The sequence below is a fragment of the Lemur catta genome, chromosome X (genome assembly GCF_020740605.2).
Source record: "Lemur catta isolate mLemCat1 chromosome X, mLemCat1.pri, whole genome shotgun sequence".
Lineage (NCBI taxonomy): Eukaryota > Metazoa > Chordata > Mammalia > Primates > Lemuridae > Lemur > Lemur catta.
Genome location: NC_059155.1, coordinates 61,804,382 through 61,830,427, shown reverse-complemented (window position 1 = coordinate 61,830,427; position 26,046 = coordinate 61,804,382). Strand labels below are relative to the sequence as shown.

The 26,046-nt window shown below is 40.9% G+C and overlaps 1 protein-coding gene across 8 annotated transcripts in view; it reads right to left on the bottom strand.

The window, feature by feature from the left end:
• Nucleotides 1-20,185, bottom strand: part of AP1S2 (adaptor related protein complex 1 subunit sigma 2) — a 41,530-nt gene extending 21,345 nt beyond the window's left edge. For 3 of the 8 annotated variants that reach the window (XM_045538322.1, XM_045538321.1, XM_045538323.1), the window contains exons 1-2: nt 6,779-7,045; nt 4,522-4,700 (exon numbers count right to left, since the gene is read on the bottom strand). In XM_045538322.1, coding sequence (XP_045394278.1) covers nt 4,522-4,700 — 179 coding nt within the window. In that variant the 5' untranslated portion in view covers nt 6,779-7,045. Of the gene's footprint in view, nt 1-4,521; nt 4,701-6,778; nt 7,061-19,848 lie in introns of those variants that run through there. The other 5 variants (XM_045538317.1, XM_045538319.1, XM_045538320.1 and 2 more) reach the window with 4 other exon arrangements.
• Between the last annotated feature and the right edge of the window lie 5,861 nt (nt 20,186-26,046).

The window sequence follows — 26,046 nt, the reverse complement described above, 5'->3', positions numbered from 1 at the left end:
CCCAGATGTAACTAGCTGATATGAACAGAATGTTAAATAATTTCATTATAGAGTTTACTGATACTCAATTTCAAGTAACATTCCTTTTACTCTTATTTTCAATATTTCCTCAGTGCTACTATTAAACAATATAATGTTATAATGTTTCCATACTTGCTTCTTATCCACAGTACTGCCTCTTTACTTCCAAATAAATGCCACTTAAACACTAGTCAAAGGTCCTAAACTGTATGAATCAATTGGAAGTATTAATTTAAAAGTCATCAGGATCAATGTGTCTAAGCACCAACCAGTAATATTAAAAAAAAAATCCACAACACTCTCTAAATGTTTACTTTCACTCAGAATGGAAAAAGAGCCATCAAATTAATGAATTCTTCATTGTAGGTGAACAGATAGCTATCACAATTAAGAATGCAACTCTTTCCAGAAAGCTTAGGGAAAGAAGAAACAAGCATAATAATGAATGTCATTCACTGAGTCCTCACCCTACATGAGGCACTAAATGTCAGCCAAGGCGTTTGCATATTTTACCATTCAAATCCTCACAACAACCCTACCAGAGAGATACCATTATTACTTGCATTTATAGGAGACCCAGGTTTGAGTAACCTGCCGGGAACAACAATTTGATTCCAGAGCCCAAGTTTTATATTAAAAACTATAGCCAGCAACTGTATTAAAGTAATCCTGCACCTGGCAAAAATTAAAATATGCTCAAAACAATATTTTATGAGCTTTGAAGAAGAGAAATAAAAAATGTCATACTGATTTAGTAAAAGATTACCAAGAGAATCTGAAGTGTACTCCCTATATTTAGGACCAAATGGTTTTTAAAAATTCAATAATGAGCTCATTTTGTTCTCTTAGTGCATATTTGTAAGTCTAAATCTGAAGTAAAATTAATAATAGACTAGTAAGAAGAAAGGTATGTTTGGCTATTTTTAGCACAGTGGATTAAGGCTTACTCTAATTACTGGCACTCGGAGAACATCTGAAAGTGCCTATTCTTATATTCGAAACACATGACTTCTCTGCAGTCAGCTAAATATCAGCTGACTATGGGTGAATGTAGCTAAACTGTTCTCAACACTCACTGGTATGCCATTAAAAATTCTTTTGTTAGTAAAGAAAATCAATAAGTACTCTTTGACAAATTCTCAAGCTAGTAATTTGGAGATGTATGTGCTTTTAAATTAATTTTGAAAGACTTTAATCCAGTGCTTCTTCCATAAAATGCTGCACAGAATAGGAATCAAAGAAGCATACAGTGTTCTGTCTTCAAGGGATTATCAAGAGCATTTTGAGATGAGAAAACAAAGACAAAGTGACTTGTTCAAAGTCACAAAACTAGCTAATGGCACAAAGGGAACAGAATTCAAGTCCCCAGATTTTCAGTCTGTCTTTTCAGGTAATATTGTTCTTATCCCCCTACCTCTCCCTCCCCAAAAGGGGCATTTGTATGCCAAATACTCAGGATGAAGAATGTAGATGAGCCAATTGAACAAAACAACAAAATGCATTTGCTGATATGAACAGCAAAAGTGCTAGTTCAGAATTTCTCAGTAGCTAAGCAGCAATTCTCTTCCTTAAAAGGTCTTGTCTTCCGGCTGGAGCAGGAAAAACAAATCATCTGTTTATATCAACAAAAAATAAGTTCTTAAGTGGTACAGTAGATGATGTTTTCAGCATGAAATGTTTGGGGGGAGTGTATAGAGAAACACCTTTTGAATATAAATGATATCTCAATAAAGCTGCTTTTTAAAAAAATCTACCTTTTATTTAAAGGGGTTTGATGTATTAATCAGTATCCGAGTCAGGTTAGATTACCTTTTATAGCTTTTAAAAGAAAAGGAGATGGCCCAGCATGGGACAGGAACACCAACCAGTGCTTTCCTTTCTTCCCTTAACAGCTCTTTCCTGGGATTGATTCCCTTGCTGGTATTTTCCTCCTCCACACGGGGGACTCCTTCTCCTATCTAGAAATAAGCTTAAGCCTCTCACATATTTTTTTTAAATCACATCCCCCACTCCTACGTCTATAGGTGGTTACCACCTCTTCTCCTGTCCTTCACAGCAAAGCTCCCCAAAATAGTCTACAAACGTGCTGTTTAAATTTCTCCACCTCTTCACACTTCGCCCCATTACATCGGGAATTCTGTTTCCACTATTCCACTGAAAATGTTCTGGCAAAAGGCATCTTATGAAATGCTCACTGTAAAATCTAACAGATTCTTTCTTCACTTTCATTGAACTTTATGCATCTGGCACTGGTGATCTTATTTTCTTATTTCTAAAATTCTCTGCTTCCCTGACTTTGCAGACCCAATACTTTCTCTCTTTGGTTCTCATTCTACTCTGAAGGTCCCTTCTTCATCCCCTCTGCCTGCTGCTTGAATGCTGGCTTTCTGGCTTATTTTCCCCAGACTTCCGGCTATGCCAACCACACCCCATCAAGAAAACCAGGCATCTTTTAATGGAAGTCACATAGACATCCCAAAATCAACTTGCCCCCAAATGAGCTGAATTCTCTAGCTCACCATTCACCCCATTAGCCAAATCAGAAGTGTGGAATCACTCCCACCCCTCCCTTTCCTTTGCCTCCTTCCCCATTTCTAGAGGTGACCAAGTCTTATAAGCTCTCCTTTCCAGCATCTGGGTTCAACAACTCATTACTATGCAGTCTCCTACTGATCCCACAGGTGCCAGTCTCAGCCCCTCCCCCCACCCATTATCCTGTTTCAATCTTTTAAGAAATGCAAATCTGATCTTTTTTTCAGCTCTGTTTAAAACCTTTGCCTCCAAGCTTAAGGTTTGAGTTGCAGCCCCTTGTCAATCACTAAGTAGCATATGAACTTGGACAAATCACTTCTCCCAAATCCTCACTTTTTACAAAATTGAAGTTTGAGCAACAACAGAGGTTTTGAACTGTCTCCAGTACAAAAGGTAGAGGCCAAGTGAGCAAGGGTACAGGATCCCCATTCCTAATTTCACAAGAGCAACTCCACTTCCACTTGTTTTATTTAAGGTTCTACCCCTAGAGTAAAAAGCTTTAAAAAAAGAATAAAAGACTAGATTATTGTAAGGTTTCTCCCACCTCTCAAATGTTATGATTTTTCTATGATCTTTAGCAAGTATTAAACCAAACACTACACGCAAAATCACCCAAAGATGACTAAACTCATTCTATAGTAAAGAGGAGTCTATAATATTTAAGAAACTCTCTCTGTACTATAATCTCCATTTCTTCCCCCGCCATCTCCCCCACAAAAAAACCCAATCTATACTTGGAGTGCAATAAAGGAAAGCCGAGAAGAAAATCAGACTTCTCTTCCATCCCCTTGCAACCCATACTGTTACCTCCATGCATAGTATTCATACAAGAGGATTTTTATATGCAAAAATGCTCTTATCTTAAATTCAAGAAATTATTCAAAAAGGAACAGGAATGGGGAACAAATTAAATGTTCCCTCAAAGAAAGTATATTCTTTTAACCTACTTAGAACAATTTTGATAATTTTAAAGAGTTTCAGATATTAATAAAGATACATAGCATTTAAAAAAAACTCAGTGTTCAAATGAGTCACTTTGCAAAATCAAATTTTTAAAAATCTTCGGCAAAATTATCATATCTAATCATACCTCTGCCACAGCAACGTGTACTTCAAATTAATAAACACTGCTTACAAACAGATCCTGTATATACACAAAGTTGTTTGTTTTTTTTTGAGACAGGGTCTTGCTCTGTTGCCTAGGTCATCCTAGCTCACTGCAACCTCAAACTCCTGGGCTCAAGCCATCCTCCTGTCCCAGCCTTCCAATTAGCTGGGACTACAGGTACATATCACCATGCCTGGCTAATTTTTCTATTTTTTTGTAGAGACGGGGTCTCCCTCTTGCTCAGGCTGGTCTTGAATTCCTGATCTCAAGCGATCCACCTGCCTCACCCTCCCAAAGTGCTGTGATAATAGGCATGAGCCACCGTGCCCAACCTATACACAAAGTTTTTAAACATTTATATGATTGAAATGGTCTCTGTACCCAAGGTATTTATAAGTGAGTAAAAGTAAGATTCTAAAAATCACATAAAAGGTATGTCAAATATTTATTAGTCATTACTTTATAGATTTTCAGGGAGAGGCGATTATTAGACTCTGCATCTGTGCTTGCCTAAATTCAGAGAATTACTCACCCAATTTAAAATACTGACCCTATCTTCCTCTGCAATGAAATGAATTCACTGAACTCTTCTAAAAAGATGATTAAGCATGAATAACCATTTATGCCTTTAATTATATAATTAGTTTTCAAATGATTTCTCTGCCTTTATCATTTCAGCCTGAGTAATCAATCAAAACAACAGTTACTTTAAAAACGCAAAGCTTTATCTCTTAAAACTATTTCATCTAAATCTTTACTAATCGTGATTTGTAAATGTCATCACTGAAAAGTCTGCAATTTCCTAAATGACCTAACATTTGATTCTGCTATTTCACCCTTCTGATAAATAAAAATTATACCTTTTGTAAACAATCTTCAGATCGCGCCACTCCAGGAAGCTGCACATTTTCGGTTTCCTTGCTAAAACGGTTTGAACAAGTTCTCTTGTAATCTTTTTCTTTTCTTTGTCTGATAGCGGGACATACCATTTCTGCAGTCGAAGCTTTCCCTGACGACTAAAAAGCAACATAAACTGCATCTGTTAAGATAAATAAAATCAAGATTACATGCAATACTTCGAATCAATAAAGTTAAGATTAAGATTACATGTTTCACAGAGATGCTTTGGGGGGTGGGGAGTTTAACTGACAAATGATTAGTAGCCATCAACATTTCTATGCCAGTTGAAATACCAGGAAATTCTTTTAGACAAATCTTCCTACTAGATGCAAACCTTCCCACCCCACCCTGTTCCATATAAGTTTGGAGGAAAGTGTGGGGGAAAAAGGAAAAACAGGTAATAATTTGGAGTGAAGAAAAATATAGATAACTCTCACTATACGTTCTACACTCTCTATATGCATCAAAAGAGAATTGCAGACATCAATTGATTTAGGTCCATTTAAAAGAAACAAGAGACCTACTATTTATTTTTCACCGAGGCCATTCTAGTTCCAGGCAGAATTACTTGTAGACAGACTACTTAACACTTAGAATGCTCTCTTCAGTTTATGCTATCATATTTTAAGCAAAACAGAATGATCTACAATACTAACCAAAAAAAGGATCCCATTAAAAATTCCAACATAAATATGCACACCATTAACAACTGAGTTAATGTAACATTATGAAAGACAATACAAATGCTAAAAAGGCCGTAACAGTTACAAACATTCAGAGACATTATACAAAATACTTCATTTAAAACAATGAAAAACATCATCTAAGATGGACTGGATGCTGAATCTAGTGTATTTTACACTTAAACTGATTTGTATGTATTTATTTGGAATCTGCAAATCTGTTGATTAGTCTGCATGTTTAATTTTTAAAGCAGGCTTCTTGTAATTTAATTGGTCATCACAACTGCAAACAGGTAAATATTGTTCCTACAAAGGTAATTTAAAGGTAGAATTAGATAGGTATTCTTTTTTTCTTTTAACCCTTTTAAGTTCCTTTAACGGTGTTACTGCAAGCAAGATTCAAGCCTGATTCTCAATATTCACCACACCATCTTGAATTCGAACATGGGGAGGAGAAATTTACACAACCGTTGTAGAATAAAACAGGCTCTAAATTTCGACCAAGAAATTATTGTCGTTTTTTTTTTTTTTTGCAATAACCCCAAAAGGCATCAACAAGATTTCTGGAAATTCATGACGTGGCAGTTTAACTTTATTAAAGTTAAAACTGCCTTATTACCTCACTTAAGATGCTTCAGGGACACAAAAATCTACGGACATTATTAGGTGATATCAAAGTGCCTCCCATGTAAGTCCTGAAGATAGCGGCATTCGAAGGGGACAGCAAATGAAGCATCAACTGGACAACGTTTAATGCAAACCCGCTACCAGAACTTGGAAAAGAATGGACCCCGTATTCCTAGATCTTGGTGAACAGAAGGGGTGGAGGTTTGCTATGGGCTCAAGACTGTCTGTAGCAGAGTCCGGTATTCACCCTACCACTTTGCAGGACGAAAACATAATGTATTCTCCTTAAAATAAATGATGTGCTAACATGGGACAAAACCCAGCTGCAAGGCATAAGTATTCCTTCCCTCTCGTTAAAAACCAACGCTTTGACTTTGCCGCAAATCACAGGACACAATTCCTCGAGATTGGTATTAAAAACAATGGGTTCAGCCGCGGAGCGGGCTCGGGGCCAGCGTTCCTCGGGTCCGGCCGTCTCCAGTGCCTCCCTCCCTCCCGATGCCACACTCCATCACTGACCAAGCCCGGGCGAGGTGACAGGCAAGGAGCGGAGCAGACAATGGCATCCGCCGCCGCGCAGGGGGCGCCAAGAGTCCTCGGCCGCCACCGCCCCCGGCCGCCGGCCCCTCCCGAAAACGCCCCGCAAAACTTGAGGCGATTCCCGAACCACAGGTGCCGCGGGGCCGTCGCGGAGCCCGGGACTGGACCCCTCATCCCGGGGCGCGGCGCGGAGTGGCGCGCTGGGCGCGGACGCCGAGAGAAGTGAGTTGCGGGGCGCGGCGCCCCAGTGGCGGGCCAGGCGGGCGCGGGGTGGGGTCGTCGGGGCGCGCCGGGGTGGCAGGGGGCGCGCCCGGCCCTCCCTCTCCCTCCCCACGCCCAACCGCCCCGCTCACCCCCCGGGACTTACGGCGGCCGCGGGCCGCTGGAGCGGCTGGGCTTGGCCGGCGGCTGCGGCTGAGGGGAAGCCCCCGTCGCTGTGCTCGGGAAGAGAAGCCGTGTTGCTGTGGGGAGGGGACCCGCTCGGCAGAGGGCAGGCTTCAGCGGCTAGGGGAGGGCGATCCCACAGACCCCGCCCCGGGGGCCGGACGAGGGAGGAGCCGGGGCTGCGGCGAGCGGAGGGGCGGGCTGGGCGACGCGCGGGAAGCGGCTCAGCCCTCACCAATGGCGCCAGAGGCAGCGCAGGTGACCGCGCAGCCCCAGCAAGCCGATTGGCCGTTTCTCCACCAGGGGTGGTGCGGACCGGAAGCCGGGCCACGTGACCCGGAAGCGCCGCGTGCGGGGGCCGGCGCGCCCGCGCACTCATGCGCGTGCCTGTGGGACGCGCGCGGGCGGCTGCTCTGACTCTTTAGTGACAGGAGGACGGGGTTCTGCGGCGCCTTTAGCCTACCCTGTGGTGCGGGACAGGGAAGGTCCAGACCGCGGAGAGCCGAGTACGAGCTCCGATGACTCTCGGTGCCCCAGGAGGGTGGGACGGGGAGGTGTGACGGCCGATGATGATGGTGAAAGGAGAGAGGGAGTGCTGCAACTATGGGAAAAACAAGTCAGCTTTTTCGTAGAGCTCGTCACGCGTTCACAGGGCTTTTTGCTATCATTCTCCCTCAAAATTGCTGGGAATCCGGCCCCTCCTTCCATTGCTGCAGCCCTAGTCCAGACACCTTTCGCCCCGAGCTTGCCTTGCCCATCCTCAGTGCTGCGGACTAAATGAGTTGAGTTACCGTCCGTTCGGCTGAAAAGCCCAGACAGCACCTCATCTTCGAGATCCCGCTTCCTTCACGCGGGGACGCCCCCACTTGCCGCCTGGTTTCTAGTTGAGCCTTGCGGACGACTTGCTCTGCCTGGCATACCCTCTCAAATGTCACATCTCCTACGAAGCCTCACCCTAAAACCCTGTAAGAACGATTCCCTCTTTCACCCATGTGCCCATTAGCCTCTATTTAGCACATTTTGGATTTTATTCATTTTGCATCCCAACCTAGTTCACTGCCTGGTATATAGCACAACTAATAAATGTGAGTTGACTGATAAAGCATATAAAATGATCAATTTGTTAAGAACCGTAATGCTGAGCATAAGGCTGGCCACATAATGGATGTTCATATTTTTTTTCTGAATGCTGGAATGGATGAATCATCTAGTCCAAACCATCTTTTACAGATAAGGAAAGGGGAGCCCCATGGGATTACGTGACCTTCCTTGAACAGCCACGGGTTTCCCATGCCGAATGCTATTCATTACTCTAGTCACCTAGGTTCTTACAAAGGAAGCTAGAAAATTGCTTTTGTTGGGCCATTCCCCTTTTGCAGAGGTTCCTACACATAGTGGTCGGAATTTTTTAGTGGCCCAAAGTAAAAAAGAAATGCTAAATTTTTCATGAAGCTAAATTTAGCGAATTTAAAGGAATCCTTTATTAGGGATTATGTTCTTTTTGTATATTACAGTGTATAAAACTAAGATAGTTTGGGGGGCATTTTTAATGCTCTTGTTTGGAAAAATAAAAAAATGTATAATACCTCCTCTTTTCAGCACTACTATGCTGCTTGGAAAGTTTCCTATTAACATGTAGATTTATACATATTGGAATATTAAAGGAAGGTCCTGCCACAAAGCACAGAGCTGGGGCCCCTGCCCAAATTTCTCCCTGCTCCCTGCCCAGTCATGCCCCAATGGCACTTGCCAATGTCCCATTTCTCTCTTACTACATGACACAGATGCCATTAGCCAGTTCAAAGATAGTTCTAATACTACGCAGTGAAAACTTGCCCTCTGATTCCAAATGCTGCTTTTCTCTTTTTCTGTACAAAGCACATACGTCCTCAAGGTTCCTGAGATAGCCACCTCCAAGTTTAAACTCATTAGTTATGCTCCTGATGTTGCTCTGTGGCTCTGAAAATGAGGACGGGAGACTTGCTGATGACATATTGGCAGTCTCCTCTGGGTGTTCCTAGCCAAAAAAAGGTGGGGGTGGGGGTAGGAAGGGGAGGGAATTATGGGAAAAATAATTAGCAGCTGAAAGTAGCTATTACATAATCTTGGCTGCTTATTAATTTAGCAGAAGGAATGGCTTATTATATTCTAATAGCAACAGCACAACTGCAAACAACCTAGCAATTAACAGTGCAGGGCCCATTATTTAGTTAATATGTTCTCTTCTTCTGGCAAATGTATAAGAACAAAATTTATAGCAGCAGATGGTCTTTTTCAGTAGATTATAGATGGTTTATTTCCCAGTCTTAGTATTAAGTGCTAATTGTGCATTCACTGTGAAAGACAAAAGAAACAAGATTGCCATTTTTGTTAGTAATTAACTGCTTGACTTTGATTCCCACAATTTCCAAATTGTGGGCTTTGTTATATACATGTTTCTTTTCACCTGGTATCTTCTTCATCTGTCATGTCAGTAGGGTATCTTTTTTAATCCTCTTTGTTTTGTAGATGGTCCTGATTTCTTGGTGTTAATAATGATACAAAAATTATAATACAAAAGTAATTTTTATAAACAATTAAAAATCAGATTTTATACTTGTTTTTTTAATTTGAGAAAAGTGCCTTGCTATCATTTATGCTGAATGCAAGAGATGAGGGTAAAATAGAGACTTTACCTTCTAACAGTAATATGTTGAGACTTTTTATGTAATCCTTCAAACATTTTCAAAAGTGCTTTTAGTTTCCTGATAAATGTGTGTGGGCTATATACTTTTATCCCCTCTCCCTCCCTAAACAGTAGGGACTGTTTAAAACATATACCCACATGGACAATAAGAAAGGGGATATTAACGTGAAGATGTAAATAAGGATGTCAGAATACACTGTCAGCTCATCATTTAAACACTAATGATTTAAAGAGAAACTGTGATATATTGAGATTATGGAGGAGCAGAAGTGAGGGGAGGTTGAACTAATGCTAAATCCTCATGCACTAATAGGAAGAAAACAGATAACATCTAAAATAAATCAAGAAATAGAATTATTAGCGTATTCTTTAGATACCAGCAAGTTCCCGAAGCAATGGTGAATTTCTTTCCAGAGACAGAATCTTGAGGTAGGATGTAATAAAGGACATTATTATATTTTGCTTAGGTTTTTACTTAAATAATTTTTTAAAATATTGTAATGAAGTAGATAAAAACCATTCAGTTAGTTGGTAACTCTATGTTATGGACTCCTGCAGAGTTCCTTTAGCCAGTCTGTAGATTATTTAGAAATTATTAAATAAAAATGCCCAGTAATGGAATTCAGTGCTGAAGCAGCGTAGAAGATCACAGTAAGTGTAAAAAAAAAAATGCTTAGAGTTTGTGAATTTGCATCTCCAAAGATAAAGTTGTTCCGAGGAGAAAAATGGCCTAAAATAATGAGAATTTGTGAACCAAATCATTTCAAAATAGATAGAGCTGTCACTGCCAAAGTCCTCAACAAGGAACTAAAGAGAAATGTGGAACATATGCTCTTTCATGAAGCCTGCTTCCATAGCTTTGAATAAAATGCAGGAAAATTACTATTCTCCCATTAATATTAGGTTAGAGCAGTGATTCTCAACCTGGGCAATTTTGCCCCCAGGGGACACTTAGCAGTGTCTGGAGACATTTTGGTTGTCACGACTGGTGATGTTACTGACATCGAGTGGGTAGAGGTCAGGGATGCTCCTCAGAATCCTACGATGTACAGTACAGATCCCACAACAAAGAATGATCCAGCCCCAAATGCCACTGGTGCCAAGGTTGAGAAACCCTGGGTTAGTCACTGAAAAGATTAGCATGCAGTAAGATCTTTTATAGACATTCTGAGAAATGAAACAAGCACTATCTTTATATAAGTTTTTTTCCCTCTCTCTCTTGGAGGAGTTGGAGGCACTATTCTTAATATTTGGTAGATAAAATCCTAAGCTTCCGAAAAGACTGGCTGCATACATAAGGCAATCAGTATTCTTTAATAGCAACTGGCATAAACTATCCAAATGAAATTTTTTAAAAAGGTGACCCCAGAATATTAGTGGAAGTTACTTAAGAGCCTGAATCCATGAGACGACTGTTCTCTCCATCCATTCATCAATCATAAATGTTTATCATGTATCTACTCTATGCTGGGCACTTTGGAAGGTAATGAGGATACAAAGATGAAGAAAATAGTGACTTGGTCCTAAATCTCCAAAACATTTTCTCCTGATGTAGAAGTCCAAGTCTTTTGGCGACCAACCCTGGATGGTCAAAGGAGCAGTCGCCAATCAAACACATGAACATTTTCTTTTAGGATATCCTTAGAGATGCTTCATAGAACCTTAGATTTCCATGACTGACACCTGTTGAAAACTATTTGCCTTCGTGACCTCCCAGGCTCTTAGCAATCTTTTCATTCTGTACATTTTCTACATCACTCTTAATTCACAGCAATATGAGAGAGATTCTGTGGTTTTTTTTTTTTTGTTTTTTTTTTTTTTTTTTTTTGAGACAGTCTCACTTTTGCCCGGGCTAGAGTGCCGTGGCGTCAGCCTAGCTCACAGCAACCTCAAACTCCTGGGCTCGAGCAATTCTCCTGCCTCAGCCTCCCAAGTAGCTGGGACTACAGGTATGTGCCACCAAGCCCGGCTAATTTTTTCTATATATATATTTTTAGCTATCCATATAATTTCTTTCTATTTTTAGTAGAGGCGGGGTCTCGCTCTTGCTCAGGCTGGTCTCAAACTCCTGACCTTGAGCAATCCTCCCGCCCTGGCCTCCCAGAGTTCTAGTATTACAGGCATGAGCCACCGTGCCTGGCCAAGATTCTGTATTTTAAACAGACTATTTCAAGTAGTATCTTTACCTGGTCCTTGAAATGAGATGCTTCAGTAATAACTTAACTCAACTCTAAATCACTAGACTAGTAGTTCTAGAATATTGTCTTAGAGGACTTGTGAAAACACAGATTGCTAGTCCTCATACCCAGAGTTTCTGATTCAGCAGGTCTGAGGTGAGGCCTGAGAATCTGCATTTCTAACAAGTTCCCAGGTGAGGCTTATGCTGCTGGTCTGGAGACCACACTTCGAGAACCACTGCCCTATACCAAAAAAAGCTATGATACCCAACTGGAACATTCTTAAGGCCAGCAATTGTGATATAATTTTCCCAGACAAATGATTAAAGGGAACTTGAGATCTGAATATTTTTATCGCTGACGTCATTAAGCCCGATAACATTAGGAGAGTAATATTCCCAGTTATATGAACCTGAAGCTAAATCTATATATGTCCAGCCCAGAATGACATATGATCATTGTATACCTTGTACAAACTAATGTACTATAATATTCTAAGGCAGAAATTAGAGTGCTTAGAGAAACCTGAAGGTTACACCATAAAAATCACATGCTTACTTGATGACTATCACTACTTTAAAAATATTTTCCAACTACTCACAGCAAGTTGGAATCACTTCTGAAATAGTCTGTCAGCAACTAAAGACATGGGATAGAAAGGAGACGTCGAGAGGGAACAGCTAGACAGAATCAATATCCCTGGGTAAGGCCGAGCCCAGAGATCACTCAGTCAGTATGTAGTTACCCAAATCTGCCCTTTCTATTCCTTATCACACAGCTAAACCATGATCCTCAGTCTCCTGTCCCCGTGGAGCTAAGATTGGGCTGATGAATGTGGATGGAAGTGATATCAGGCCTGGCTCACAGAAACCTCCCTCCCCTCCCTCTCCTCCTCCCTCCCCATCCCTGCTTTTGCCACTGGATTCTGACATCCAGGGTATCCCTGGAAGTCACGAATTGCAGACGCTTGAGTCTCTGTCAGCCTGGGTTCCTGAATGACTGCACGGAACAGACATACACAGACCACTAATACCATCATGACTCCTACCACCCATGGTACTTTAAGTGAATGAGAAATAACTTCCTGTTAAGCCACTGATTTTCCCAGGTTCATCTGTGACAGCTGCTAACATTACTGGCCATTCTTGAAAGCTGTTGCCACTTAGTTACAAAGAGAAGGAGCCCTGGTGATGGGGAGAGCAGGTGAATTTTCAAGTGGCTAGCTCCTTTTCTTGATTCTAATCCTGCTTTCTGTGCTCCTTTGTATGTCTCCTTTCCATTGAAATTTTGAAGAGAATCATTAAACAGTCTGAGCCCAAAATTTAAAACTACTCATATATCAAAGAAGCAAAAAAGACGGATTTGAGACTCTTTACATTCCTCTGACAAAACTTAGCATTTATACTAGGCAATAGATACGGCAAAATTAAAAATAAAATCATAAGGCTGAAAGGGCCAAGGAAGTGGAAGAAGAGGAAAAAAGCACATTTTGGTAAACTGTCCCAAATTGGCAAATATGAATACAGTATTATTATATCATCAATCTCTTAGAATCAAGAAACCAAAGCTTCATGTTTATTTATGACCATATTATGTCCTTATCTTATAAATACTATAGAAAAAGTTAAAACATTTATCCTAAAGCACTATTGAGAATTTATGAACATTTTAGTTACATGATTTGAAAATGTTTTAGAAATACTACATACATTTTAAATATAACAAATATATAAGATAATAGAATTTCAAAGGTCATTTCATTCAAAAACTCCATTTTACAAATGAAGAAATTAAGTCCCAGAGAAGTTAAGCAAGTGTTCAAGATCATACTACCAGGTAATAGAAGGTGAGGAACTAAGACTCCTATGTTCTGTCTCTAGGCAATTTTCTTGCCATAACTGGCAAGACAGTTCACTGTCTAGTGCCCATTATCTTTAGGCAAGAACAAACAAGCAAACACATGAAAAAATCAACTGCAAAACCACACTCGCTCACCCTCAAAACAAAAATTTTTCAATTCTGTGTCCTCTTACTTCTCTGCCTGTTATTATAGTATTTATGTCTCCACTGGCCCACTGAAACTCTTGCAGTCTCCAAAGTTGGGATAATATGTTAACAATTGCATTATGGTATAACCTAATACAATGCTTTGCATAGAGTAGGTACTCAGGAACATGTTAATTAAATTGAATTGAAATGCCAAAAGATTTAATAAGGCTTTGTCTCATTATTTCAGTTTTTCTAAGGTATTCCCCTCCTTTCCAGCCCCACAAATGGTGCACTAGGTCAGACCCACAAACTGGACTTTATGTCTCACTGCTTCCCTCCACCTGATGCCATTACACTTCCTTCTGTGCATGGCCATGTTGAGTGTTTTTCTAAAACATAAATCCAATGGAGATTAGACCCTCTGCTTAAAATGCTTCCACTTCTTTATTATGGCATTCAATTTGCACACCTAAATCTGGGCCAAGTACTCACTGAAGGCTGAGGATGAAATAGAAAACAACTTAGACATAGAAACTTCCACCAGGCTCTTATGGTATAATGGTGGGGGAGCACAGTTTACTATAGGCAGTCCCCATACAATGGAGTAAGTGTTTCAAACGGGGAAGGCCCAGGTGCTCTGGGAGCACATAGGAAATGCCTAATCCAGAGTTTTGGTGGTAATGATGGGTGGTAGGGTTAGAGAAGGTTTTTTGCAGGACACAGCCTTTAGGCCAAGATTGAAAAAAATGGGTATTAGCCATGAGAAGACAGGGTAAGAGTGTTCCAGGCAGGGATAACAGCATGTGCAAAGACAAAGAAATAGGTGCATGACTGTCTTAGGCACTTGAATGGAAGGTCAGTGTGGCCAGACGGTACCTGGGTAAAGACAAGCCTGCAGAAGATAGGAGGACCAGATCATGCAGGACCTTTCAAATAAGATTAAAGCATTTGGACTTTATATAAGGATATTGGGGAGCATTGAAAGATTTTAATCAAGGACAGTGCCATTATTGGATTTGAGTTCTAGAGTTTCAGAAAGCTTGCCCTGGATGAAATGTGAGTTTAGTTGCAGATAAAATAAACCATTCTGATACCAACAGAAGCAGTCTAAAAATGATTGAAATTGTTGGAGGAGCAAAATCTAGGCTGAACTTCCAGGAAAACCTTCCAGAATAATACTGCTGAACTTGACTGCCAGAGAGTTGCTGTCTCTGCTGTGATCAGTGAGCTGGAATATTAAGACGCTGCTTCCATATGACTGCTGGCTGCAGGACTGTCACTTCTCTGCTATGATCTGGAAATCAGAAAGCTGCTGACAGCAAAGTAGATACTTTGGGTCCTGCCTCTTTTCACTCTTGTAGCTAGGAACTGGAGACTGGACTCCCTCTACAAACTGTTGCTGAAAGCCAAATGCCTCCATAACCCTACTTGCTAGCAGAAATGACAGAAGCAAAGCCCTTCTTCATGACATATCACTTCCACCGTCCAAATCTTACACAGATGCACCTGATTGCTGGAATCTATATCACAACCAGAAACCTAGCTAAGAAATATATAATAGTTTTTAGTTTTCTGAAAGGAGCACAAGGAGGGTGGAATAGATATCGAATAAGCAGATCTACAATGTTCACTGCAAAGGTCAAGAATGATGGCCAGGAGACCAATTTGGAGACTGTTGAATAATTCATGTGAGAGATGAAGGTAGCCTGAACAGGGAATTAAGAAAAGGAGGTAGATTGGAGAGACTTTAGGAGGAAGGATTGATTGGTGTAGGTTGTTTTAATATGGCAGCAGGGGGAGTGGGCATAAAGGCAAAGATGACACTGAGGGATGATTCCCTGAGAGAAGGAACCCGAGAAGAAGGCAAACTGATGGTGAAAGGATGAATTCATTTTTCACCCTTCCAAATCAGGTATCTGTGAGGCCTTCAAGCGAACAGTGGGAGTTGTTGATATAGGTCTAAAGGCTTGGGCGTGAGGTTGGAGCTGGCTAGAGATTTGTGAGTCATCAGCATAGAGCTGGTAAATAAAGCTGAGTAGGAGGATGAGATCACTCCAGGAGAATGGATACAATAATAATCATGTTTTTAAAACTATGGAAGGCAGAATTATGAGATGGTTTCCATGAGGTTCCCTACCTTGTGTTACTTCCATGATTATGTTAAGTTACCTGGCAAAAGGGAATTTGCAGATATAATTTAAGGTTACTAACTAGTTGACCTTAAAACAGAGAGATTATCCAAGTGGGCCCAACTTAATCATATGGGGCTCTTGAAAATAAGAGAATTTTCTCTGGCTTGTAGAAAAAGAACTCAGAGAGATTTGAAGCCTAAGAGGGATTCAACAGGAAGGAGTTACTTTATTGCTGGGATGGAGGGGATCACATGGAAGGACCTGAGAATAGCCTCTGTGGGTGAGAACAGCCCAGCCAATAGCCAACAAAAAAACAGGGACCTCAGTCCTATAACCACAAGGAACTGAATTCTGCCAACAACCTGAATGAGCTTGGAAGGGGACCCTGAGGTCTAGATGAGAACACAGCTCCAGCCAACACCTTGATTTCAGCCTTGTGAAACCTGAGCAGAAGACCCAATTAACCCATGCCTGGACTCCTGACCCTCAGAAACTGAGTGATAATAAATGAATGGTGTTTTAAACTGCTAAGTTTGTGATAACTTGTTACACATTAATAGATCATTTATACAAATATCCAGGATGTGGCCAGGCATGGTGTTCACGCCTATAATCCCAGCACTTTGGGAGGCTCAAGCAGGAGGGTCGCTTGAGGTCAGGAGTTTGAGACCAGCCTGGGAAACATAGTGAAACCCTGTCTCTACAGAAAATTTAAAAATTAGCCGATCATTTTATCAAAAAAGACACATGCACTCGAATGTTTATCGCAGCACGGTTCATAATCACAAAGATGTGGAATCCACCCAAGTGCCCATCAATACATGAGTGGATGAATAAAATGTATATGTATACCATGGAGTACTACTCAGCTATAAAGAAATGGTGCACTAATACCTTTTATAACAACCTGGATGGAACTGGAGACCATTCTTCTAAGCAAAGTATTGCAAGAATGGAAAAACAAATACCACATGTACTCACTATTAAATTGGAACTAATTGATCAATGTCCATGTGCACATACAGTAGTAAAACTCAACAGAAACCAAGCAGGTGGGAGGGGTAAATTCACACCTCATGGGTACAATGCAAGATATCTTGGTGAGGGGCACACATATAACTTTGACTCAAACTACACAGAAGCAAATCATATAACCAAAATGTTTGTACCCCCGTAATATTCTGAAATTAAAAAAAAAAATAGCCAGACATGGTGGTGTGCACCTGTCGTCCCAGCTGCTCGGGAGACTGAGGCAGGAGGATCGCTTGAGCTCAAGAGTTTGAGGCCGCAGTGAATTATGATGATGCCACTGCACGACAGCCTGGGCAACAGAGCAAGACTCTGTCTCTAAAACAACAATGACAACCACAAAATACCCAGGATGCAACTCAGAAACACTAACTTTTAGGGGACAGGCAGCATAAGAGCCTCAAAAGAAGATACGAGAGGAGATCCAGAAGTATGTAGAGTCATGAAACTAAAGGAAGAGACCCTGATAAGCAGGAGAAAGTTGTTAAATGGGCCAAGTATTGGTGAGAATTCAAGTAGGAACCAAAAGGGCTCATTGGATCTTTTAAAAATGCCATTTGAATGAAGTGATGTGTAGAAATACTGATTGTAGCATATGAAGGAAAAAGTGGAAAGGGAGAAGTGGAGACAGCACTTTTAGTAGGTTTGGATTTAAAGAGGAGAAAAAAAATAGAGAGGTAGCTGGATAGAGGGGTGTGGCATCAAATTAGAGGTGCTGTTGTTGCCTAAGAAAGGAGAGGCATGCTGATGGGAAGGAGTCAGTAGAAGCAGAAAAGCTGAAGTTATGCGGGAAAGGTGTAAATAATACTGCAGGGACACTGAGTAGTGAGGAGATGATGCAAGCCAGGATACAGGTGGAGAAACTTTAAATAAACAAAGGGACATTTCTGCCATTTTGCTCAGAACAGCAAGTGGTAGGGGAGGAAGAAAGGATTTAGGTAAACATATAGTTTGCTTAAAGAGAAACATATCAACCAAATGTATTAAAATGCTGAGCCTTTATTCCCGTGCTGGTAGCCCTGTCTCTGGAGTCTAGGTGACAGCCCTGCCTGGGTAAGGGGAAATGTTGACTAAAACTTCTTGGTAAGGAAGGAGTTTCTTCCTGTCTGCCATAGAGGAGCATGAAAGATCATCTGCTGGGCATGAAGAGGGAGGTGGAGGTGAAGATGGGTTGAAAAGTGTGGAGTGGGTTTCTCTACTAGAGACCTTGGAGAACTGTATAGAAGTTTCTGGAGCAATATGGAAGGATAAATGAGGGCACTGAGAGTACAGTTGAGATGAGATCTGTGACAAGGTCACTCTGTAATTAGTTACACTGATGGAGGGTTGAGATTTGCCAGATAATTGAGACAGAAGGACAAGAGAGGAAATGATAAGCATGGAATTCAAGCCAGACAAAGAAAGCAGTGAAAATGAAATTGGGGAGTTGCAGGGCAGGCAGGGAGGTTGTGGATGCTGATTGAGCAGAAAGAAAGTGGTGGAGTTGAGGAAGAAGAAGGCCCTGTGCCTTCAAAATCCAGGTTATAATTGGAGCAACTGAGCCAGACATCTGGAAGTATGGGAAGTTGTGTTCTGAGAGATGTAGATTCATTGTTTCAGAGGTAGGGAGGGTGAGCGGTTCAGGTGAGGCATGCAGCCAATCAAGAGTGGAGCGGGTGGCCGAGAGGAAAGGAGCTAAAAGTCATTGGAGAAGCAAAGATCAAAGAAGGAGACTTGCTGGGGTGTTGAGTGGTTAGTCATCCATGTGGATGTCACAGTCATTCAGGATGTTATTGAGACCTGATAGAAAGACTGGATCACCCAGTTGCTAAAGATTCCAAGAAAAGAGGGGGAGTATGTGATGGCAATAGGAAGAGTAGAGTGGAATTTTTTGAAAAACAGCTTTATAGAGATAAAATTCACACACCATCCAATTCACCCTTTTATAGTGTACAATTCAGTGGCCTTTAGTATATGCACAGAGTTGTGTATCCATCACCACAACCACTCTAAAAAGAAACGCTATACCCCTTAGCCATCACCCCACAATCTCCCTATTCCCTCCAATCCCTGGCATCCACTAATGTTTCCTGCCTATGGATTTGCCTGTTCTGGCCATTCTATATAAATGGAATCATACAATATGTGGTCTTTTGTATCTGGCTTCTTTCACTTTGCATAATGTTTTCAGGGTTCATTCACGTTGTAGCATGTATTAGTACTTCATTTCAGATTTTAATGGATGGAAAGAACCTCAAAGGATCTTAGGGAAGGATGCAAGGCCAAACATTTCTCTTGGTCACCAAATCAGCTCTGGTCATTCATATTCAGCACTGAAATTGTTATCAGTACCTCTTTCTCTTGGGAGAATCTAAAATAAGTCAATATTAAATGCTAATGCTGCTTCTTCTCTCCCTTCCCCCAGCAAATATAACTGACACCCTTGCTTAATTACAAAAACTGAGTCAGTCATTGTTGCTTCATGCTAACTACTTGCCTAAGAAACATATTCATCTTGCAGAGGAGATAATGAGCAAAACTGGCAATGGCCTAATAAGCTCTAAATTAAGTGTACATAATGGTGAACAAAATATAAGAATCAGCAAAAAAATTTTTTTCTACTTATTGATCATTAGTGTTAATGAGAATAGCAGCAAGTAGCTTTGTTCCTGTTCACTTAGAAAGTATAAAAACAAGGTAAGCACACAATTAGGAAAGTTAATGTGAGGATTCAGTTTTCATCCTAATAATGGAATAATTTATTTCCTAGCCTGTTGACCTTGGAAGCCCACAATGGCTTCGTCTTCTCTGGTCTCTGGCTAATTTTCAATCACGTTGGTAATAGAAACCATGGAAATGGGATCAGGGTCTACTAAAAGCAATACAACTGAATGAATACATTTACCTCCAGGAAATGTCAATTATAAACAAGCATAAGGGACTGTCGTATGTATGAAGGGACTAGAGCCCCTTATTAATAACAGTGGAGTATCCTAGTTTGGGCAGCTGTAACAGAATACCTTAGGTTAGGTGGCTTAAACAACAAATATTTATTTCTCACAGTTCTGGAGGCTGGGAAGTTCAAGATCAAGGATTCGGTAGATCCAGTGTCTGGCGAGAGCTCTCTTCTTGGTTTGTGGACAGCCATCTTCTCACTGTATTCTCACAAGGTGAGGAGATGGAGCGAGGGGAAGCAAGCTGTCTCAAGTCTCTTCTTATAAGGGAATTATTACAATTCCATCATGAGGGCTCTACTTCCAAATATCATCACATTGGGGATTAAGGTTTCAACATATGAATTTTAGAGGGGACACAAACATTAAGTCCACAGCATGGGGGAAGTTATCCAAGACACTAAATTTGCTAGTGAGAAAGGCTGAGGCTCTCCCAGGAGCTCAGATTATAAAAGGCACATAAAAACCCTAGGGGGGGAGATAGCAATCAAAGACTCAAACCGCAAGAACAGCACAGACCTGTAATGGTAATGCAAGAGACTAGCTGGAGAGAACTGAGTCTTGATGAAGGCTATTTGAATTTGAAGGATCACTACCTCAATGGAATCTGTTTGTTTGCCCAGTATCCCTCACTCGTTTTGAAAACAGTACCCCTATTCTTTGGAGAAATTGTTCTCTCCCCCTACCACCATCATTCCCATTCCAACAAAGCAGAGTAAAGGAATGCAAGCCTTTAGCTTTGGACAAACCATATCTGAGAATGTGAAACAATTTTCAAAAGATATCTGTAAAATATCATCTGCAATCTGTGGGAAATGGAAGTACTTCCTGAAGACAGGAGTTGGGTAAATGTTCTGCTTTTCAAAAATGGGGAGAAGGTAGATGATGCCGATGTTAACCAGGGATTTCAGTGTTAATTCTCTGGTTTTTTGTTGTTGTTGTTTGAGACAGACCCTCACTCTTTTGCCCTGGCTAGAGTGCCGTGGCGTCAGCCTAGCTCACAGCAACCTCAAACTCCTGGGCTTAAGCAATCCTTCTGCCTCAGCCTCCCGAGCAGCTGGGACTACAGGCATGTGCCACCATGCCTGGCTAATTTTTTTCTATATGTATTTTTAGCTGTCTGGCTAATTTCTTTCTATTTTTAGTAGAGACGGGGTCTCGCTCTTGCTCAGGCTGGTCTCGAACTCCTGACCTTGAGCGATCCTCCCATCTCGGCCTCCCAGAGTGCTAGGATTACAGGCGTGAGCCACTGCGCCTGGCCACAGTGTTAATTCTCTGTTAAGAATATCAAATGAGTAGTATGTGATCTTCCAGAGAGAGAAGAGTTGATCCTTAAAGAAAACAACATGAATTTACTAAGAAAAGACAGCAAGATAGACAAGTCTTGGTTTCTTTTGTTTATTAGACTAGTAGATCAAAGGAATCCTGTGGACATAGAGTTTCTGTGTATCTGCAAGGCATTTTTTAATCTTTAATGGCATCCTTGTGGGAGAGGTTGAAAAACTGGATGGATGATAAGATAATTTAGCAACATAACCAACCTATCGTAAGAATGCTGATTTGTGGATCTATCTTTGTCAAATCTGGCAAATTGTGCCAAAGATCTGTATTGAACAGGGCTGTTTTCCTAACATGTTTTTTTTTCAACACTTCTTTAAGCAAACTAAGTGTGGGCTGAGCAGGCCTGGTTATCAGTGTATGGAGAATAAGAAGCTGAGACGGAATGTGAATAAATCAGATGACAAAGCAGGATCCAAGCTGGCGTGGGCCCAGGGATGATGTATGAGCCACCTAGGATCTTTTGGAATAAGGCAGGATAAATGCATAAATAAATGCATAAATGGCCATGTCTATTATAATGAAATTTAAATAGGATGAGTTTTAGTGTTCTATCCTTGGAACCAAAGTTAAGGATGTAGGGAAAGCTTGCTAAATAGCAGCATGTGGAAAAGAAGACTTGAGGATTTTAGTGGCCTGAATCCAGTAAGAGCCAAGGGCATGATGAGGCTGCAGAACAGAAGGGGGAAGGAACCAAAGGATTCCTGGGCTGTTTAAACGGAACTGACTGCTCCATACTTTGATAATCAATCTTACCATACTTTGATTTATTATGTTCAATTCCGGGAAACATATTTCATGAGGTAACATAGACCAACTTCAATTCCTTCATAGGAGCCACATTATATAGTGCTATAAATCATGACGTATGAGCAACAGCCAAAATTATTGAGGAGAGTTAGCTCAGGAAATAAAATATTTACAGGCAAAAGGATGGCTCTCTTACAGTATTTAAAGAGGTGGGATGTAAGCTAGAATTCTGTTTAGTTCCAAGAGGAAAACAAAGATCGATGGATGAAAGTTACAGGGTGGTAGATTTCCGATAAAATATAAACATTATGTAATAATTACGAATCTGGAATCAAAGTAGGCGCGCTCCCAGTTGGAGATGTTCAGTGAAGGGCTGGACAGTCAGAACCTTAAGGGTCCTCTCAATTCAGTGATCCTGAAAAGCCCAGTTCAAATCTGCTGTTGTTCTGGGATGTGTGTGTGTGTGTGTGTCCACTCTAAACAGAAATGAAGTGTTTCATGAGTTATGTGTCAGAAGTCTTGAAATAGTCAGGTACAATGGGCTAGAAGACCAATGTCTAGAATCTCCTTTGAATTGCCCCCCTAACACCTAACACACACGCCCTCAAGGAAGAGGCTCTTTTCTTAAGGCTCTGTGTGTTTCTCGTAAAGATGCTTTCTTATTTTATGCCTCATTTCTATTCATGACTTAACCTTAAATGAAGGTGGTTTGCTTCCTCTCAAGTGGCAGTCTTTCCTTCAGCTGCTTTCTTTGCACTTATGGATATCTCCTAATTTAAGAGTGGGGAATCAGGACTTTTCACAACTACTAGAGAAACTATAGCTCTTCACTGTGATTTCCATCATTGCAAATTCACAGTAAGGAAAAATACTTTCCTAATTTCCACTTGTTCTTTCTCTAACAGGACTTTGTTTTAGAAGGTGCTTGGTGTTTGCCACAAAAGCCTGAAAGAGCTTTTCAGGGCACCACACAAAACAGTATGTCCTCCAAATCAGGCAGACCTAGGCTTTAAATCTTGGCTTTTCCTTAGTCAGCTTGCTTACTATCTCAGAACCTCAGATTCCTCATCTGTTAAATGAGGTTAAGAATATATATATATTTCATGCGGGTGTGGGTGGCTCACACCTTAATCCCAGCACTTTGGCAGGATGAAGGGGAGGATCTGTGGAGCCTAGGAGTTTGAGACCAGCCTGGGCAACATAGTGAGACCCCCATCTCTACAAAAAATTTAAAAATTAGCTGGGTGTGTTGGCACACTCCTATAGTCCTAGCTACTCTCGAGGCTCAGGTGGGAGGATCACCTGAGTGGGAAATTGGAGGTTACAGTGAACTATGATCAGGCCACTGTACTCTAGCCTGGGCAACAGAACAAGAGCAGCAGAGCAAGACCTTGTCTTAAATATATATATATATATATATATATATATATATATATATATGTATGTACATACACACACACCCATGCATATTTCAGAAAGTTATTTTGAAGATGAAATAAAGTATGCCAAGGACCTATCATAATGCTTAGTACATAGTAGGTATACAACGGAATGTGAATATTATTATAAATATTAATTCCCTACACAGTAGCTTTCCAATAATTCTCAGCTCTCCTTAAAGAATTGAAGATCAAATATAATTTCTTAATACTATAATATTTACATTTAAAATATTTAGTGCCAATTGTCTGTTTCTTTCTCTAACCTAACAATTTAACTATAGCTAAAATGTCCTAACTTCATAATTACTTTTAGGTTTGTTTAAAAAAATTGGCACGATGGTAACCAAGTCCAAGGTATGTGTTTATTAGTAGCCTAGACTTTTTCTACTACCTGTTCTCTGTCTAGGTCTGAAGCTGTAGTTTTCCTACAACACCTTTCCCAGAGAACAGCAATTGCAGGATCCCTGCCTCTGTAGCCTGCCCTAACCAAGCCGAGAGCACTGACTATTTCCTTCCTATACTTTGCAGAAATTGGCCTCCTCTGTTTGATTTGAAGACATGAGTCTGGATCGCAATGAGCGGTACACTCTGCTTAATGAATCATTAGTAGAACAGAGAAAAGAACATACTCGATTACATGCTGGGTTGGTTAACCAGCCTTTCCCTGAACATAGCCCTACTTCAACCTATGCTGAAACAGGGAGGCTTTTGTATAGCAATGACTCCCTCGCTAGTAGTTCTGTCTGTTGAACTTAAGACCCATATTCTACATTCTTGATTGATTTTAATCTGACTTGGCAGCTTTCTTAAGTACCATAGCCATCTGCAAGCAGAAATAATGAGAGGTTTGTACCAATAGCATAGCTACTAGGCTCCCTACTTTGTTTTTCCCTTTCTGTCTTCTTGACCACGTGCTCCGCCACCTGCAGGTATCAAACTCCAAATGGTGACCCTTCAGGGTCAGGCTTTGGGGGCTTGCTCAGAAGGTGATAAGCCCAAGAGGTAGGGGGAAAGGGAGAGGGGACAGATCAACAGATAAACAAATAATTAGGTGATGAAGTGCCACCCTTCTCTCCTACATATCCGAGGCTCTAGCCTCAGAATATTGAAGTTCCCTGAACAAGTTATGTTCTCTTATACCTCGGTGACTTCGAACACCTGTGGAACCCTTCATCGGCCTTCAGAAAAAAATCTCAGTCCTTTTCAGCTCTTCAGTGAAGCCTCCTCGACGTTCCCCATATCTTGGCCCCTCCTATGACAAATTGTTGTCTATCCATTCCTACTAGTCTGGAGGATTTTAACAAGCAAGGACCATGTCTTTTCATTTTCTACATCCTTGCAGTGCCTGGAAAATAAAGATTGCTCAATAATTCTTGGTTGATTGTGTGAGTGGAAGCCCAACCTTGATTTATTACCTAAATATTTACTGAGCACCCGTGACATGCCAGGGGAGCCAGACAACCCAAAAATAAACACATAAATATGTCAGGTAGTGAGAAGTGCCAAGAGGTAAGAGGAAGGGAGTAATTGCAAGAGACACACAATAAGAAGATAAACAAATAGGTCAGGAGGGGATAAACAGCAAGAGAGAAATGCCAGAGAAGGGCCGTGGGGTTTGCCATAGAGTGGTCAGGGAAGGCCTCCCTGCCAAAATGATATTTGAGCACAGATCTGAAGAAAGTGAAGGAATGAACCAGGTAAAATTGGGGGTGGGACGGGGGTGGGGTGAGCGGTGGGGAGGGATACACTTTCCAGGCCAAAGGAACAGAGAGTGCTAAATCTTAGAGCTTAGCGGAAGGAAGCATAGCATATTTGATGTAAGGAATGGGAAGGAAGCTAATATGGCTGGAGTAGAGTGCACAAAGAAGAGGGTTGTGGGAGGTGAGATCAGAAACAAAGAAAAAACACAGACCAAGGATGCAGTCCCTATTGGCTATAAGTATGGGTTTGGGCCCAGGTGAATACAATAAACAGAAAAAACTTATAAATGAGACCCTAAATGTCTGTGGTTGGAAACTAGGAGAAACTCCAGAGGAATGGAGGAGAGGGGTCCTAATTCTGAAAAAGGAGGCAATACCAAAAATAACAGTCTATTTTACTTGATGTTATCCCCAAGTAATGGATTACAATGTTCAAAGAATGACTTGCAAGCACCCACTCAGGAAATTAGTGAGCTGTAGGAGCCAGGACAGAGGGGAACACAAAGAACATCATGTCAGGTCATTAGATTCTCTTTTACTTGTACCTTCACTAATGATGTTAGGCTGGTTGATCAAAGTAATGTGGTAAAAAATAGTGTGCAGAGAGATTTCTGCAAGGCATTTGGCAAGGTCTTGGTCTCATTTTGTACAAGATGGACAGACATGCTCTGCTTAGTCACTCTGTTAGATGGCTTTGTTCTTTTTTATTTTTAAATTCTTTCTTTTAATTATGGGAAAATACATATAACATAAAATTTACCATTTTAATGATTTCAAAGTGTACAATTCAGTGGTATCTAGTACATTCACAATGTTCTGCAACCATCACCCTTATCTAGTTCCAGAACTTTCTCATCACCCCAAAAGGAAACTTCATTCCCACTAACAGTTACTCCTCATTCCTCTCTCCCTTTAGCCCCTGGCAACCACCAATCTGCCTTTTATCTCTGATTTGCCTATACTGGACATTTCATATAAATGGAATCATACATTATATGAGCTTTTTTCTGGCTTCTTTCACTGAGCATAATATTTTCAAAATTTATCCACATTGTAGCCTGTAGCAGGATTTCAT